The 18,112-nt window shown below is 40.4% G+C and overlaps 1 protein-coding gene across 3 annotated transcripts in view; it reads left to right on the top strand.

Annotated features, from left to right (window-relative positions):
- Trak2 (trafficking kinesin protein 2) overlaps window positions 1–18,112 on the top strand; it is a 62,906-nt gene that overhangs the window by 18,996 nt on the left and 25,798 nt on the right. For 2 of the 3 annotated variants that reach the window (XM_031367595.1, XM_031367598.1), the window contains exons 2-3: window positions 7,819–8,107; window positions 13,280–13,474. In XM_031367595.1, coding sequence (XP_031223455.1) covers window positions 8,017–8,107; window positions 13,280–13,474 — 286 coding nt within the window. In that variant the 5' untranslated portion in view covers window positions 7,819–8,016. Of the gene's footprint in view, window positions 1–6,851; window positions 7,032–7,818; window positions 8,108–13,279; window positions 13,475–18,112 lie in introns of all 3 variants that reach the window. The other variant, XM_031367596.1, reaches the window with a different exon arrangement.

Genomic DNA, 18,112 nt, shown 5'->3' with positions numbered 1-18,112 from the left:
TATTAACATGCTTGGCTTTTATGGTATTAAGAGTTCATGGTATAAAAAATAAAATTCAAAGGTAGGTAGTAATCTCTACTAATTGCAATATTTAGTACTCAGCACACCTGGAATTTGAATTTTCAAGGTGGATAAAATATAATATTTAAATATCCGGTAAAGACCACTTTGCCTTTTTGAGAAAAAGTTCATAATAGCCCTTTGCTTTGGGTCCCTCCCCCCCCCCCCCCCCCCCCCCCCCCCCGGGAACATGAAAGTGACCGTAGAGAGCTTCTTTTCTGTGAGTGAGCTGCTCATGTGCCTTGCCTACAAAGCCTGCTTCATTGTTGCCTTTTAGATCTTTCAACTGTATTTAGGACGGAATCATGGAGTCATTTGAAGGTCTTGGATCACAGATACTTATCTGCAGTCTCCTATTTTCTTTCCATTTCTTTGTTGAAAAATACACAGAGAAACAGTATCCATTGCTACTGTGGTAGTTTGAGCTGGGCAGCTTCAAAACTACAGATCATGCACATGTCTTTGTTTAGGAAGTACCATGCCGAACTTCTCCAAGTTTCTTCAGTGTGTGGCCAGCAGCCAGCTCCTTGCATGCTGCAGTGGGCCCCACAAGGAAGCCTTGTCCTGGCCTTGTAGCTTAAGTTTCTTACAAAGAAGCCCAGACTCTCCTTACAACTTGTAACTGGGTTTTGAGTGAAGTTGCATTGTACAGTGTTTGATGGGTGTGCATGAAGGCCTGGGGACAACCCCAGCACTGAGTGAATTAGGCAGGGTGGCACAAATCTGCCATCCTATCATTCGAGAGCTGGAGGCAGGAGGATCAGAAATCCAGGATCATCCTCAGCTGTGTAGCAAGTTTGAAGCCAGCCTGAGCTACCCAAGACCATGTTTCAAAAAGTATATAAATATGTTTCCCTTTGCCTTAAAAGCGGTGGCAATAACAGATTCGTAGATTCAAAGTAGGAATAGCATGCAAAATTAAAATACCAGTTCACACATGTCGCTACATAATAGAGATGGTTATGAAGGACAGTTCTGTGGTGTGTGAGGATAGAGGCATCTGCAATTAATGGTCAGCAGCCAGGGGTGAAGAAACAGCATGATCTGACATGGTGTGAGCAGAGGACCACTGCTAACAGTGACTGCCTCCTCAGAGGGTAATCCAGGTCAAGCTTAGGATGTAAGAGCTTAAAGGCTAAGGGTGCACAGTGGATGACAGAGTGCATCTGTGGAAACTTATCGAAAGCGCAGACGGCGCCCTGGGCTCAAGCCTTTCTTATCTTCAGGTGAAGCTCTGGTGTGGGCTCCTTCCTTGCCAGAGGTCACCTCCCTTCTGGCGGTGGAGATTGTGGCAGGGAGGAGTCACCTATCAGCAGATGCTGATGATAGCGGACAAACAAGCCCCAAATATATCCTGTAGGAGGGGATGTTGGCCCCCAAAGCCTGAATCTTGTTCATGGTTTGGGGTTCTTAACCCATGGATTCAACAGCCTTTGGGGTCCAGTCTGACTATAATCAAAAGCTGCTTCCATATATGTCATATTACGAAAACACTTACTGGTCACTAAATTAAAAGTAGGAAACAGGAACATGGACAAATAGCTGCTAGAGCAGCCGTGCTAGGCATAGCCCATTTGCTGCTACCTCACTGCGGGGCACAGTATGCATTCTCCACCTTCAAGATGTCTGCTGCCCACTGGCCCCCTTCGATTTGGGGATGACACTCCCCATGCCTTTACAGCACTAAAGTCATGACAGTCCTGGTGTGGTCCAGTAGTTCCTGTGAAGTTTTGGTGAATTTGCCCAGAGAATGGCCAAATATGTTACAACCAGTTGGTCTTGGTTCAAATGTTAATTATTTCATATCGAAGTAAGATAAATTTATTTCGTTTTTAAAAGCTTATCTGTGGTCCAGCTTGGTTTGCCTCTGTGTGAGGAGCTGTTGCGCATCGGTGATTGGCGTTGTTCCCACTCTTACATACAACTTAGCAGCCAACATGAGTTTCTAATTAATCCCCAAAGTATAGTTTGTAAATTCAAATTTGAGATATATCTTTAATGTGCTTTATTAAATCTGCATTTGCTGTAATTCCAGGCTCTGCCTTCCCATAAGGTGGAGTTCCCTGAGTTTCTAATCTTTTCCATGGGGCTGTTTTGTCCAAAGTATCTTGTTTTAAGGAAGTATCTACTTCTTTCTTAGGCACAGTGCCTGTATTTAGGCTCTCTCTGTCGGCCATTGAGTTCCGCGGCTGAGCTAACCCAGTTCACAGTCATACTATGTTCTCCCAGCAATGATGAGAACAGTGACATGTTTTGGTTCCTTTGGAGTCCTGTTCTTTAAACAATTTAGTTGGTTATTTTTCTTAATTTTCTCCTACATGTGTGTGATTTACAGAGGTCTGTTTCTTGTTAAATGTGTCATGCTTGACTTGGTAGCTTGTAGAGAAAAGCATTTGTTTCTAAAAAGAATAAATAAAGAGCCACCAGAGAAAGACGGTGACACAGGGAGAACACAGAACTGTGCAGCTGCAGGAGGCACTGCTAGCGCTTCCCAGAGTTCAGTTTCTGAGAGTTAGGACTCTGGACTGTGCTTCCTGTTCCTCAGAAAGGAAAAAGAAAAAAAAAAAAAAGTGGCTTTCCCCAGAATGTCAGAGGACTTCTTATGTTGAGAGAAGATGCCATTGAGCCATGGATGGTAAGCCTTTCTGGTGTTCCATTGGTGATGGTGGGAACAGCTGCATACCATACTGCAGCTGCTGTATGACTGCCCAGTGACCCTCTGAGGCTGCTGCTCTCATAACTCCCTTAATCCTCATCGCAAAGCCAGTGATGTCGATCCTGTTATTAAGTCCATTTAACAGATGAAGAAACACAGGAAAGTAGTTTGTGCAGAATTCAAGGGCTGCGAGATGGCTTAGCTGGAAAGAACACGTCCCTCCCCAACCCCCAAGCCTGTCATCTGAGTTCTACCCTTTGGGGACGTATGAGGGAAGAGAGGATAGGTTGTACAACCAGTAAGTATTGGCACTGGGATTTGTATTCTGAGCCACTGTAGCCACCTGAATCACAGCCATCAAGACCCAAGTTCTTGGAAGCTGTGAAGGTTTCCTGAGACAGAGGGACTTTGCAGACAGGCTCTTGAGACGTTTATCTTGGGTTATCCAGTTGGGCTTAAACATGGGTTATAGGTTCCTTATGAGGAAAAAGCCAGTAGTGTGACAATAGAAACAGAGGAGGAGGCTCCAGGGTGCCATACTGCTGGCTATCAGGATAGCAGAAGAGGCCCAGAGCCAAGAGGAGCAACTGCAGCAGCTAGACAGCAAGGGACTAAGCTGTTCACTGGAGCATGGCCTTGGTGACACCTTGGAACTAAGCAGTGGAGCTGGTTCCTGCCTTTGACCTCCACAACTGGAAGGTCACGTGTTGATGGTGGTGGTTAAGCACTAAGTTAGAGCTTCAGGAAGCGCTTCTGCAGTTGGCCAGCATGATATGGACGTGTGAGATTGACCATTACGAACAAGCTTCCTGCAAGTCCATGGGGAGTGAACTCTGGTGATAATCCCAGTGGCCAGCCTTAGGTCGTTCGTTCGACCCTCTTGGTCCCTGCCTCCTTCAGATGGACGATTACTCAGCTGATCTTCAGAGGTACCTGTTCTGTATTCAGATGTGCAGAAACTTCAGAGACAGACACTTCTGCTCAGGCTCGAGGGATAGAGAAAAGCAAGAGAGTGAGCATTTGGCTGTCTGCTGTGTCTCAGTTGCCAAACTAGGGATTTTTATTTTGTATTTTTGTATTTAGTCTTTATATCTGACCCCTCTTATTTGTAAGTGCCCCCACCTTGGCAAAAAAAAAAAAATTAAAATAAGATTCAGAAATACTAAGTAATGAGCACCAGGTCAGAATCACAGTAAATCAGAATGAAATTCCAGCTCTAACATCAAGATATGGAGACAGTACTGCAGTCACTGCTGCCACTCTGAACTACCCTTGCTAAGAAGAGCAAGTTAAACCAGGGCCTGTTCTGTGGCGTTCCCAGGAGAAACTGCATTGCTAAGTCACCCCTGACCTGCTGTGCCATGTGCAGGCTGGGCAGGCTCCCAGATCACCCTGGAGGGCTGCATTCTTTCTGCATGACTCTCACCATGGACTTAGTCCCGTGTTCACTCTAGTTTTCTCTACTCTTGTATGCAGGTGTTGAGAACAAATCGCCCACAAAACTGCAGAGCTAATTTAAACAGTAATTTCTACAACACAGGTCTGCAACCCATGAATAAACCTGTATATAAGCTTTTATATTCTTAAGTGATATGTATAAATATAAGAAGAGCAAAATGGCTCAGAGCTTAAGGGCATGGGCTGCTCTTCAGAGGACCTGGGTTCAATCCCCAGCATGGTGGTTTAATTTTTTTTTTTTTTTTTTTTTTTTTTTTGGCAAAAAGGAATAAAGGAAGAAAGAAATGGAAACAGCGTGGTAGCTCATACCTGTAATCCCAGGACCTGGAATCAGAATGATGAGAAGTTCAAGGTCATCCTCACCCACAGTGTAGTGAGTTCAGAGTAAGCCAGGAATACAGGAAATAACATCTTAAATAGAATTGGGGGAGGCGCAACTGGCATGTTACAGAGTGACAGCAGATGGCCTCAGTTACAGTTAGAGTTTTCATAGTGGTCTTGATCAAGTCATGATTTGAAGAAGAAGAAAAAAAAAACACTGCTCTGTTAAAGGATCCTGGACCAGTTAGAGATCCTTCAGTTCTCATTTCCTTTCCTCCTTTCCATCCTCTGCCCCTCACAGGCAAGCTTGTAACTTATACTCTCAAAAAGGCCTTTTTAGAAATTGAAAGTAACTTTTAAATACACTTATGGGTGTAGAAAGTAGAAGTCTGTTCCTTTAGTCTAATTACAAGTACATAAATGTAAAAGGAAACCTAGCTTTCAGAAGTTGATCTTGGAAACCTTAGTTTTACATAATAGTATTTTGATGACTGAATTATTTTAAAATATTGATCAAGGGTTAGGAAGCCTTTTCTGTCAAGTATCAAAGTGTGTGTGTGTATATGCGCATGCGCGCGCACACGCGATAGCCTAATATCTTCCTAGCTGTGCATATACAGCCAATAGCACAATTAATACAGTTTCTAAGCTGTCAGGGAGTATGAATGCAATCAGTGGACAGTACTCATTTATATGCACTGAAAATTAAATTGTCTTGTTTTTACATTGTATAACTTTTTTTCCTTCCAGTCATTTAAAAGTAAAAACTATTCTTAGCTCACACACTGTGCAAAAACAGGTGACGGACCGAATATGGATGTTGGCAATAGTTTGCTGGCCACGCACCAGACGAGCTGCCTGGTGACAAGGTCATTCTTACATCTGCATTGCCATTCTAGCTTTGAAAATGCATCACTAGGTCCTTTGGGTATATATTGTGTTCACTGGTGTGCAGGTTCCTGTGCCTGGAGGTGGGGCAGAGGTTGTTCCTCGGGAGCTGATCACCTTCTTTTTTGAGACAGTTTCTCACTGGCCTAGAACTCACCCTATAGACTAGGCTAGTTGATTGTGAAGTTCCAGGATCCAGCTCTGTTTGCCTCCCTGACACTGGAATTATAAGCACACACCACTACGTCAGGCTTTCTGATGGGCCTCATCCTCAGGCTTGCAAAGCAGGCTCGTCACTGACTGAGTTACCTCCTGTGCCCCTAGATTCCAACTCTATTTCAAGTCCAGGTTTGGGGTATGTTTAACTTTGAAAAGATTGATTAAAAAGTATATCTGACATGAACGCAACATAGGAAAGTCACAGATGTTGACAGAGCGTCATTACATTTCATCTGTGTTCCTAGATGTGTTATATCCAGAGAAGGCTTCTTTCTTCTTCCTCTTCAGTTCAGGAGGTGAATCTTTATTGGTTTCATCCAAATATATTTCTATTCCCTTTGTGGTGGTTGGTTTGGAAATCACAATTCTGAATAGCAAGATACTACGGGGAAACCCAAGTATATACAGTAGAGTGCCCTTAGAACTTGAAAATGACCTTCGATGACGAGAGTCGTGGTACCTAACAAACATTGTGAGCTTTGCTTAATGTCGCACTGGCTAATCCACATTACTGAATTGCAGACTTATTCCAGGAAAAGAGTTGCACATGTAAAAGAAATGTTAAGTATTTATTAAAATTACCAGAATTCAGTTATAGAAAAATTAAATTTTTGTTATGAGAGCATGAAATTATAAAATTTTTGTGGGGAAAGGACTGTTGCTTATTCTGTTTTGGGTTTGGGTTTTTATAAAATGTTTTAAGTTATGTAATAGAATGGGACTGAAGAGATGGCTCAGCAGTTAAGAGCACTGACTGTTCTTCCAGAGGATCCATGTTCAGTTCCCAACACTTGCATGGCAGCTCACAACTGTCTATAACTCCAGTTCCAGGGGGATCAGATGCCCTCTTCCACAGGCAAACACTTACAATCATTAAATAAAAATAAAATCTCAAAAGAAAAGGGAGGGTTATATAAATGGTCAGAAATGAAAACCCTGTGCCAGTGGCCACAGAAGTTTTTAAAGTGTGCCAGTTTGTGGAAATCTGAAAGTCTAGGTGATGGTAAATTCTGGTCTGTATTCACTAAACTCCTCTCTTACTTAGTAATTTGTTTACCTGCCTGGTTTGAGGTCTAACTGTTGAACTACAGTGTCCTCCAAATGGTCACTATTAATTCTTAAGCCTCTCTAATTTCCCCCTTTGACTCCTCTGAATCTGTTGCTCACTTTGTCTCAGAGACTTGCATCCCTCGTGTTTCTAAATGTCTCTCTGTTCTTCAGTGACTGTTCTTCTGTGCTCTCTATTTAGACACAACTTCATGAAGATGCACTAGCCCTAACAGAAGCAGCTATGACTGCTCAACAGATGGCTTTACATAAGCAAAGCAGAAGTTAGCACTGAACACCCCCTTGCTTCCACTCCCATCTCTCATAGGAGCCTTGAATTCACAGTTCTCCTGCCTCTCCCCATTTAGTGCTGAGATTACAGGTATGCACCACCACACCCAGCTGAATAAGTTCCTGCTTTCTGTTGTTCTTTGTTTTAAGTAGGCATGTATGTGTATGTGTATGTGTGTGCGTGTGTATGTATATGTACACGCGCGCGCACTTTTGGTTTGTCGTGTACATGGTTCCACTGTCACAGCTTGCCTTCAAGTATTGTTTCACTGTTCCACATACAGTATAAAGACCTGGCAAGCATGTGCCTCCATATCTCTCCAGGCCTGTGCTGCGGCACTGCATTCACTTTTCTATGATAGGTCACTGTAGTAAAGAGTTGATTCTCTGTAAAAATGTAGAGCCATATTTGAAATGTAACATGTACCAATGGTATGCTTCAGCTGTGGAATTGGATTACATTTGGCATCATATTCATGCACATTTGAAGCCATCACCTGGGCTACATGTGTTTCTTCCCCAAATTCTTCTCCTGTGCCTAAGTCCTTTCCTAACCCAGCTACCAGTTCTCTGCTTTCTGGCACTATAGATATGTTATTGGTAGAGTTATTTCCCCTAGAAGCCTTATAAAAGTGCAATCATAAACCACAAGCTGATTTTTTCCCTTCCTTTCTTTCCTTCTTTCTTTCTTTCTTTCTTTCTTTCTTTCTTTCTTTCTTTCTTTCTTTCTTTTGCCCAACCTAATTGCATTGAAGGTTTACTCATGTTGTTTTGCATTTCTTAGAAAAACATTTTAGTGACAGGCATGCCAGGTAATTAGAGTCCTGTTATTAAAGAGCATGCTGAATTCTGACCACTCACTCTGCTCTTTGTTTTAGGCCATGACTGTCCAGGGTTGGTAACCACATGAGAGCATTTACAGCTGCAGATGTCACCTGACTCATCGCAGAAAATCTGTCCTAAAGAAAATATCCATATGACCACATCCATTTCTTTACTAAATGGCTTAATGGATTTCCTTTACTCCAATTCATACAAAAGCTGCCCCTTTCAGCCAAAGCAGGAAAGGATTCTGCATGAGTCGATCCCAGAATGCCATTTTCAGATCACGAACAGGTGAAGCAAACCTCATGAGTAGCAATCACAGAGACTCGGAGAGCATCACTGGTGAGTTCACTTTGATAATGTTGAAGTGCTCTTTCCTACAGGACAAAGTGCACACTCCTCCCTCTGACCTGTGTGACCTGCCGTGATGAAACCCCAGTTTCCCTTTGCAGCCTGGTGGCCCTGAGACAGAGTGACTGAAATCAGTTCATCCTTGGTCTCCTCTCACATTAGCAAAGTCTGCCTTCTGTGCAGTTCTTTGTGTCTGCCTCCCATATATCCACTGAACCCCTGTGAGCAGGACTTGTAAGCTCACTTACCTATGTTCATGTGCCTGCACACATCTGACCACAGAACCTGGCACACCTGAGGCCCGTGGGATTTGGAAGGGTATATAGACAAAGTTGTAGGCCCCTGATGTTGTATCTGCAAAAATAAATAATATTTTAAAAGATAAAAATAAAAGAACATAAGAGAACTTGCTGGCCGCCATGAGCACCAGAGTTTGGATCCCAGCACCTATGTAACAAACTGGGAGTGTCTTGTACATGCCTGTAGTGCTCGTGGCGGGGGATGGGAGGTAGGGTGGCAGGGTGGCAGTGACAGACAATCTCTGAGACTTGCTTGGTTTCTAGCTCAGCTAAATTCAGGGACAACCCCTGTCTCAAAGGAGCAGGAGGATAGCGATAGCAGAGGGGTAATGTCCTCTTCTGGTCTCCATACACATCTACATATGCACATGTCCGTATACACACAAACAAATAGGTAAGTAAATAAATTCTTTTTACAAACTCAGAATACTCAGAAGTATTTTTTCTAAAGTTTTTGTTTTAAAACTCATTAGATAGAGACTGAGATATAGTTCAGTGAGGAAGTAGCTAATCACCCCTCACAACTCAGGTTCAAGTCCCAGATGCCACATAACAAAACAAGCTGGATGCAGCAGCACACTTCTGTAATCCCAGAACTCCTATAGGGAGCGGGAGGCTTGCCTCCCGAGGCGCATCAGCCAACCAGCCTGACTTGTACAGTGCAGCAGAAACAAGGGCATCCCTGCCCCAACAAGGACAGAAGGCAAGAACCAACTCCTGAAAGTTGTTCTCTGATTTCCACATGCATGTTGTGGCACACATGTGCCTGCACATACACCGTACACACATCATTGTCATCAGCATATTAATAATCAGTAGCTCACACAGCCTGACTTGTATAGCCTTTTCTAGAATATCTCATTTGTTAGGTTTAGATTTGCTAAAGATGCATTAATATAGTGAATATATTTATATATTCCTCCAGAACCAGTTGTTATAAAACACGGTGTTATTAAACACTGTCGGTGCATAGTCCTGCTTTTCTAAAGCTTTTAAGTCCAAAACCTTCTGAATTCTTCTGAAACCCAGATGAAACCAAGGCTATCTTTTTAAATCCAGCTTTATTATCATATGTTTACTAAAGTATAGAAAACAGGACCCATGTTAAGCGTAGCGCTTGAGTCTTGACAAATATGTAACCAGGTCTAAAATTGTTTGGCATCCCATCAAGTTCTCTGGCATCTAAATCTTTAGCCCTCACTCCAGCTGCAGGCAGCCCTCAGCCTACTCAGTACTTCTATGGATGAAATCTGCAAGTAGAAGAATTTCAAGTGAATTGAGTTTGTCCTTTTGTGGCAAGGTGCTTTTTGAGATTTTTTTTGATTGATTGATGTCAGTTGTAGATGCTGCAGTAGAGAAAGAAGCTCACCAAGATGCTAAGACTTCATTTCCCAAAGGAGCAGAGGGGTTCAGCCTTCTTGGAAAAGACTGACACCCAGCCAGCTCACTCCAGTTACTTTACTCAAATGTTATGCAAGGTTAATTGAGGCTGGGAAAGGTTCCAGCTACCAAAGTTATCTTGCCCTTGCTGCCCCTGAGAGCAGACAACCCACACAATCTCAGTCCAGGGCTAGCCATAAACAAAGTAAGAACTCTAAGAGCAGACAACTCACACAGTCTCAGTCCACAGCTAGCCATAAACAAAGTAAGAGCTCCAGGTTTGCCAGGAGTGTCTTAGGACCAAGGCTGATTCTGGCTGCACATGCTCATGTAGCACCAAGTACAGATTTTCTAGAGAGGCATCATTTCTTCAAGGTTCAAACAATCTCAAAACAAATTCTTAGCCTCTACTGATTAACCCAAACATCCCTACTGATTGACCCAAACATATCAAAGCCTTTGTAGAAACATTTCACTCAAAGCCAGACTGTACTATAGGCTGTACTATATATATCACTACATTTTTTTTCTTCTCTTCTTCTCCCTTCTCTTCTTTCTCCTCCTTCCTTCTTTCCTCCTTCCTTCCTCCCCCTCCTTTCTTTTTCTTTCTTTTGTTTTTCCAGATAGTGCTTCTCTGTGTACCCCCTTGAACTCACAGAGCTCTGCCTATCTCAATCCTAATGCTGGGATTAAAAGCATGTGCCACCATGCCCACAAGATTTTTTTATTTGTGCTTTAAAAAAAAAATTTTTTTTTAACCTTCTTTAACAGCAGAAAAGCAGTCATAGAGTAACTACAAAAGAATGAGTGTGATTGTATTCTGATCAAACTTGTCTTTTAGGCCAGCAGAGGCTGCAGTTTTTGCCCTGCTGGCTGCTGCCCAAACCATGAGCACTTGGTAAGGTCAGTTTATTGCTTTGAACCATTCCTGTAATCTTCTCTGGAGCTTCTTTGAGGGCTTTAATTTCCTTGATGACTAATGACATGGAGTATTCTTTCATTTGCAGTTATTGACCATTTACAGATTCATGCTATCTATGCAAAAATCATACGACTAAATTTTTAGGTGTTGAATTATGTGATCTTGATATATTCTATATAAGTGATTTATTTTCTTTAGATTAATTTTGTTTTGAGAAATCATCTGGTGATAAGGATTGTATTTCAAGACTATGTTTCATCTTTTTTACATGGGATCATACTTTAGTATTCTTTATTCTAGAATTAGTTTAACTGTCTTGGGTATTCAGTGAAGTAGAGCTGTTCCTGTATGTGTATGTGTGTGTGTGTGTGTGTGTGTGTGTGTGTGTGTGTGTGTGTGTGCTAGATGACAGTGAAGTCACAGGAGGACAATATAGAGGATGATTTGAGTGTGCTCAGGGCAGCTCAGTTCTGAAGTCGTATTTAAGAAAACCAAAAAGAACCCCTGGACCTAAGTGGAGACAGTGTGCCTGGAAGGGAGTGAGTGGGAAGATCTGTGTGTCAGTAGTGATGGTTTGCTTGAGCTCTCCATTACCCTTGGGTCCTGCAACACCCTGTCTGTGTTTGTAGTCAGCGTCTCTCCGGAAGTACTAGAATGACGGTCTGCACCGGGTGTGCAGCAAGCAGAACGGGCATAATCCCCATTGTGAATGTGTTTCAGGGCTCTCTGTAATAGTTCTGCCAGAGTTTGAGGTTTCCTTAGATTAAGGCTTAAATGGACCACATCTCCTCTGTGGTCATGAAGCCTTTGTTTATCTTCTGGATAAATGGAGATGTGTGATAGTGCCAGCCTTTGTATTGAACTTTTTAAAATTGTCCTTTATAAGTTCCAGCCAACTAATAGAAATGTGATTTTTCAAGGTTTGTGTTCTTAAGCTGGTTCTTTGCCAGTTAGAGCATGTTTCATTATACTACCCACAGAGCGCTGCCAGGTCTCCGGCAGAGGATATGCCATCCTCTACTTCCTCTATGTTAAGCCCTAGTATTTTAATTGTGCTAAAAGAGATGCCTCTTCTTTGTAAACACTAAATATGGGACATGTTAAATGCTTGCTAATATTGTAAACATGAAGCCAGGAGCAGACACATAAGAAAGCCCCAACTATGTTCAGAGCCAGCATGTGAGAGACTAGTGACATCAGCGATACACAGTGAGTGTCTACTCTGTGGTAAGCACAACCCCAGGTGTAATAGATAATGCTCTTCATTTTGCAGGTGTGTGGAGAATAGAGCTCAGGTCATGTCATGTATCTAAGATCCCATCAATAATGCTTGGGGGAGTCAGATTTAGAAACTAAATTTGATGCCAAAGCCCATGTACTTTCTGATATTAAGACTGAAAAACAGGACAGTGGGCAGCACCTGGGAATTTAGGCTCTGGATAGAAGTATGCATGGTATGTCAGAGACAGTGTGTGAGAATCTGTGCGTGAGTCACTGCACAGGCATTTCCAGAGGCCTGTCTCCCTGGTAACTGTGGATTCTCCAAGTTGACGATTAACACTGACCACCACAAGGTTAAAGACTCACTCAATAGTAAAACAGTAATAAAGAGTGCAATGGCACAGAGGCAACGCTCTTGTCACGCACCGTGCAGGAGGAACTTCAAAGAGGAGATGAGAGGTGAAGGAGACAGGAAATCCCCTTTGAGGCAGGGTCTCCACCTGAGCCAGGCATTATCTCAAAATCGAAGTATTTTTTCATGGATTATCAATTTGTCCTCACAACTGCCATGGAGGTCAAGTACCTCCAGTCACCCACTCAGTTTTACAGATGGAAGAACCGAGGCTAGAAGTCAGACGGCCTCCTCGGGGCCCCATGGAAGGTCCAGAGCTCATTCAGGAGACTCAAACAGGAGCTGACTTACGTGTCGGGGGGTCTTTCCCATGTACCACACCAAGTGCAAGGGCTCCAATTTTCATATTTCTTCTTGTATACTTAGTGCTTTACATATATCCATCTTCAGAGTAAAAATGATAAAATATGTATTCCACTTCCAGTGCTTAGTAAACGTTAATGTTCCTCCTGTGTATAAATGCTGCGCAAATACACTAAGATGTAATGTTTCCAGATTTTGAAGAGTCCTCTCACAAAGTCCAAATTTTACTATGATGGAAAATATAGTTTCTATCCCTTATGAATTAACTGTTTTCCTCTGGTTTTCTTGATCCTTTCCCTAATCCCAAATGTATAAACAGTACTAAAAAGAAGGAGATAAGAAACATAGTCTGATTCATTTTAAAATTTAAAAACGTGCTTATGTTCAATAAGCAATATATTTTAGGCAGCATATAATTTAAATTATTAATATGATTTTATTTTACAAGTTCTCTTTCAAAGCAATCTAGAAAGCAACCTAAGATACTAGAATATATTAATAAAAAATCAGGGGAGAAATGTTCTTGTCCAGCATTTATCTGGTTGCCTACTTTGAAAGAACTAATTTCACTTCAGCTTGATAAATGGAACATACTAGATTCACTTACGGGCACTCTTCCTTCTTAGATGTCTGCTCCAATGAGGATCTCCCTGAAGTCGAGCTGGTGAACTTGCTGGAAGAACAGCTGCCACAGTATAAGCTAAGAGTCGATTCTCTCTTTCTCTATGAAAACCAAGACTGGGCACAGTCATCGCACCGTCAGCAGGATGCATCTGAGACCCTCTCTCCAGTCCTTGCTGAAGAGACGTTCCGCTACATGAGTTAGTTTGTTCTGTTTGTTTGTTGTTTTTATCCTGTCCAGAGTTTGTGCATGAAACTAAAGTTCAGGGGTATTTAGCATTTCCTTTTAAACAGTTGGCATTTAGTAGCCATTGTTCAGTGTTCACCTGCTTTAACTCAGCCTGACCTGGCGGGAGAGATTACAGCTGTGCCATGCTTATGACTGAGAAAGAATTATTGCAAACAGTTTACATTTACACTTCCTTTGTCTTTTACCTGACATTTTCCTCAGGGTGAGGAGAGAAGAGAACTCTTTAAAAAGTAGTGCAATTATTTATAATTGTATATTTGTATGATGTCTGCCAACATTTATTATCCTAATTCTTTGGTATCTTGAGTGTTAGCTTTTTTGGTTCCCATATTTCCTTGTTAAACACAGTCCCAGGAATTACACAATTCCTTTAAGAGCACAGTTCTTAGATACAAAAGTACATTGTATTTTATTTTTTAAAGACAAGCTGTTATGTAGCCTGGGCTGCCTTGAACATACTGTGTACCTGGTATGAACTTCTGTTTGGGCTGCCTCCACCACCTGTGTGCTAGCAATTGCAGGCATGCTTCTAAATACTTTTCATCATACCAAGGAAAAACACATGTGAACTACATAGTAATCTCATTTTTCTCAGTGACCCCCAGAGAATGAAGAACTGAGCCAAACTTGTCTCAAATACAGAGCCCTATTTCCATTTTATTTTAATTTGGTTTCCTTTTTGGATTTTTTAAAAATTTGTTTCACTTATTCAGTGTAAAACTGTAATGTACATAGTAGTTGTTAGAATATGTAACAAAAGTCTCTGAGCTCAGCACTGGTATGTTTGTGAAATTCCTATAATTTTACTTACTTGGGAGATTGCATCAAATCTTACACATTTCCCAGTGAGCCCTTTAGCCTTTTTTTTTATTACATTTTATTTATTTATAGTAGGGAGGGGTGCCATCATCTATGTGTAAAGGAGGTCAGAGGCAGCTTATAGGAATTGGTTCCCTCCTCTCAACAGAAGGGCTCCAGGGATCAGACTCAGATCATCAGACTTAACAACAAGGCCTTAGCCAGCTCAGCCATCTTTAATGACAGACTACTCAAGAGTGATTGTTTCTTCTTCTCCTCTTTTTTTTTTTTTTTTGAATGGTTATTTTTAGTAATTATTAACCTGCTCTGAATGGTAGTTTCCTAGAACCCAAACGGTTTCCTAGAACTAACTCTGTGTGTGTGTGTGTGTGTGTGTGTGTGTGTGTGTGAAAGAGAAAGAGACAGACAGACAGACAGACAGACAGATAGTGAGTGAGTTTTAACTTGAATTGAAATATCAAGAAGGCCAAATAAGGTTGTATTTCTACCCTTAATATTTAAAATAGCTGAAGTAAGTTTAAATCAAGGTGTTCAAGATTGTCTTTTTCTATTTAAAATTTTTGAATATTTTTATAGCTTTTCACACAAGCAATGATTTATCTTATTTCTACCCCTCACTGTAACTCCCTCAACTCCTGGACCCCCTCAAGTTCATAACCTCTTATTCTATAATTTTTGTTGTATTTATTGCATATAAATACATATATATGTATATACCATACTGGGTCTATTTAGTATTGCTCTTATTGTTGATGTTTTCTGGAAATTTTTTCATAGGAAAACTATTTTGTATTACCACTTCTCTTTGTTTCTTAGATTTTAAATTTGTGAGGACTTTATAATTGAGTTCTGTGATAGCAGTAACTTGAATTGATTAGAGTATAACATGGGTAACGTAATGCCTCCTCCAGGCACACACTCTCTAAGGCCAGTGGACCAGATCTACCTCCTGAGAGGCAGAAGTAGTCGGGCCTAGGCCCCCTGGTGACTATTGGTACTTTCTCAGTTTATTGGGTGTGCTTTTTGCAGAAAGTTGGTGTATCTAGGGTTATGTGCAACACGAACACTTGTTCAGTTTCTGTTTCCATGTCTATTTTCATTCTCCTCAATGAATTCTATAAATACTCGGTGGGTTTGTGGATACAGTGGACTTTTATGAGTGATTTAGATTTTTCTGATGTTTTTAAAGCTTATAAAGAGTTGGTTTTTTAGTTTTTTGGGTTTTTTCTTTAAGATTTCCAACATTGATTTCTTTTTTTTCTTAAATTTTTTTTATTTAAATGCATTTTATACATCAGACATATTAATAATATTGAGTATTCTGAGAATCAAATAATACATAAAAAAATTGTTCAGCTTTTATATTCATATCCTTTTGTACCCTAAAGATATCATTAGTGAATATTTAATACTATGCATAACTGAGGATCCTATATCTAATGTTGAATACTAAATTATTTCAGAACATATAAAATATTTTTTGGAAATTAAGCATAGTAAAAGAGCATAAAATATTAAAAATGAATCATTAAGAAATGCATTCAAAAGCCCTTGTATGATACCACCAGACATAGTGAGAGAGTATTTAAAACACATTATATATCTGTGTACATTGTCTAACAGTTTACTTAGAAAAGATTATCACAGATGGAGAAACCAAGATATTCCATGACAAAACCAAATTTACACAGTATCTTTCCATAAATCCAGTGTTTCTAGGAGAGATTTATTTTATCAGTAAGTATATTTTAAAATTTTCAAAATAGCAAAAATTCTTTGAAGTTAAACATTAAGTAAATGCTAATTTCAAGCACAATGAGAAAAATTATCATTATTTCCATGATGTTTGTAGAACATGATTTTAATATTTTCAACTGTTACTATTCAACAAAAAGAATAATTATTTTAAGATATATTTCATTGTTATGTCTTCCTTTTCATTTCTGATTTTATTAATTTGTATACTGTAACTGTGACCTCTGGTTAGTCTGGCTAAGGGTTTATCTATCTTGTTGATTTTCTCAAAGAACCAGCTCCTGGTTTTGTTGATTTTGTTTCTATTTGGTTGATTTCAGCCCTGAGTTTGATTATTTCCTGCCATCTACTCCTCTTGGGTGTATTTGCTTCTTTATGTTCTAGAGCTTTCAGGTGTGCTGTCAAGCTGCTAGTGTAAACTCTCTTCAGTTTCTTTTTGGAGGCACTTAGAGCTATGAGTTTTCCTCTTACCACTGCTTTTATTGTGTCCCATAAGTTTTGGTATGATGTGCCTTCATTTTCATTAAATTCTAAAAAGCCTTTAATTTTTTTCTTTATTTCTTCCTTGACCAAGTTATCATTGAGTAGAGCGTTGTTCAGCTTCCTTATGTTTGTGTGCTTTTGGTTGTTTTTGTTGCTGTTGAAGACCAGCCTCAGTCCGCAGTGATCTGATAAGGGTGCATGGGATTATTTCAATCTTCTTGTATCTGTTGAGGCCTATTTTGTGACCAATTATACGGTCAGTTTTGGAGAAGATAACATGAGGTGCTGAGAAGAAGGTATATTCTTTTGATATAGGATGAAATGTTCTATAGCTATCTGTTAGATCCATTAGGTTTATAATTTCTGTTAGTTTCACTGTGTTTCTGTTTAGTTTCTGTTTCCAGGATCTGTCCATTGCTGAGAGTGGGGTGTTGAAGTTCCCATTATTATTGTATGAGGTGCAATGTGTGCTTTGAGCTTTAGTAAAGTTTCTTTTATGAATGTGGGTGCCCTTGTATTTATTTGGAGTCTAGATGTTCAGAATGAGATTTCACCTTGGTAGATTTTTCCTTTGACCAGTATGAAGTGTCCTTCTTTATCTGTTTTTGATAACTTTTGGTTGAAAGGCGATTTTATTAGAATGGCTACTCTCGCTCGTTTCTTGGGTCCATTTGCTTGGAAAATTGTATTCCAACCTTTTACTCTGTGGTAGTGCCTTTGTCACTGAGGTGCGTTTCCTGTATGCAGCAAAATACTGGGTCCTGTTTGTGTATCAAGTCTGTTAGACTAGGTCTTTTTATTGGGGAATTGAGTACATTGATGTTAAGAGATATTAAGGAAAAATGATTGTTACTTCCTGTTATTTTTGTTGTTAGATGTGGCATTATGTTTGTGTGGCTATCTTCTTTTGGGTTTGTTGAAAGAAGATTACTCTCTTGCTTTTTCTAGGGTATAGTTTCCCTCCTTGTGTTGGTGTTTTCCATCTATTATCCTTTGTAGGGCTGGATTTATGGAAAGATACTGTGTAAATTTGGTTTTGTCATGGAATATCTTGGTTTCTCCATCTGTGGTAATTGAGAGTTTGCTGGGTATAGTAGTCTGGGCTGGCATTTGTGTTCTCTTAGGGTCTGTATGACATCTGCCCAGGATCTTCTAGCTTTCATAGTCTCTGGTGAGAACTCTGGTGTAATTCTGATAGGTCTGCCTTTATATGTTACTTGACCTTTTTCCCTTACTGCTTTTAAAATTCTTTCTTTGTTTAGTGCATTTGGTGTTTTGATTATTATGTGACAGGAGGAATTTCTTTTCTGGTCCAGTCTATTTGGAGTTTTGTAGGCTTCTTGTATGTTCATGAGTTTCTCTTTCTTTAGGTTAGGGAAGTTTTCTTCTATAATTTTGTTGAAGATATTTACTGGCCGTTTAAGTTGGGAATCTTTGCTCTCTTCAATACCTATTATCCTTAGGTTTCATCTTCTCATTGTGTCCTGGATTTCCTGGATGTTTTGGGTTAGGAGCTTTTTGCTTTTTGCAT

The sequence above is a fragment of the Mastomys coucha genome, unplaced genomic scaffold (genome assembly GCF_008632895.1).
Source record: "Mastomys coucha isolate ucsf_1 unplaced genomic scaffold, UCSF_Mcou_1 pScaffold14, whole genome shotgun sequence".
Lineage (NCBI taxonomy): Eukaryota > Metazoa > Chordata > Mammalia > Rodentia > Muridae > Mastomys > Mastomys coucha.
The sequence above is the reverse complement of the archived record's forward strand: the minus strand, read 5'-3'. Positions and strand labels throughout refer to the sequence as shown.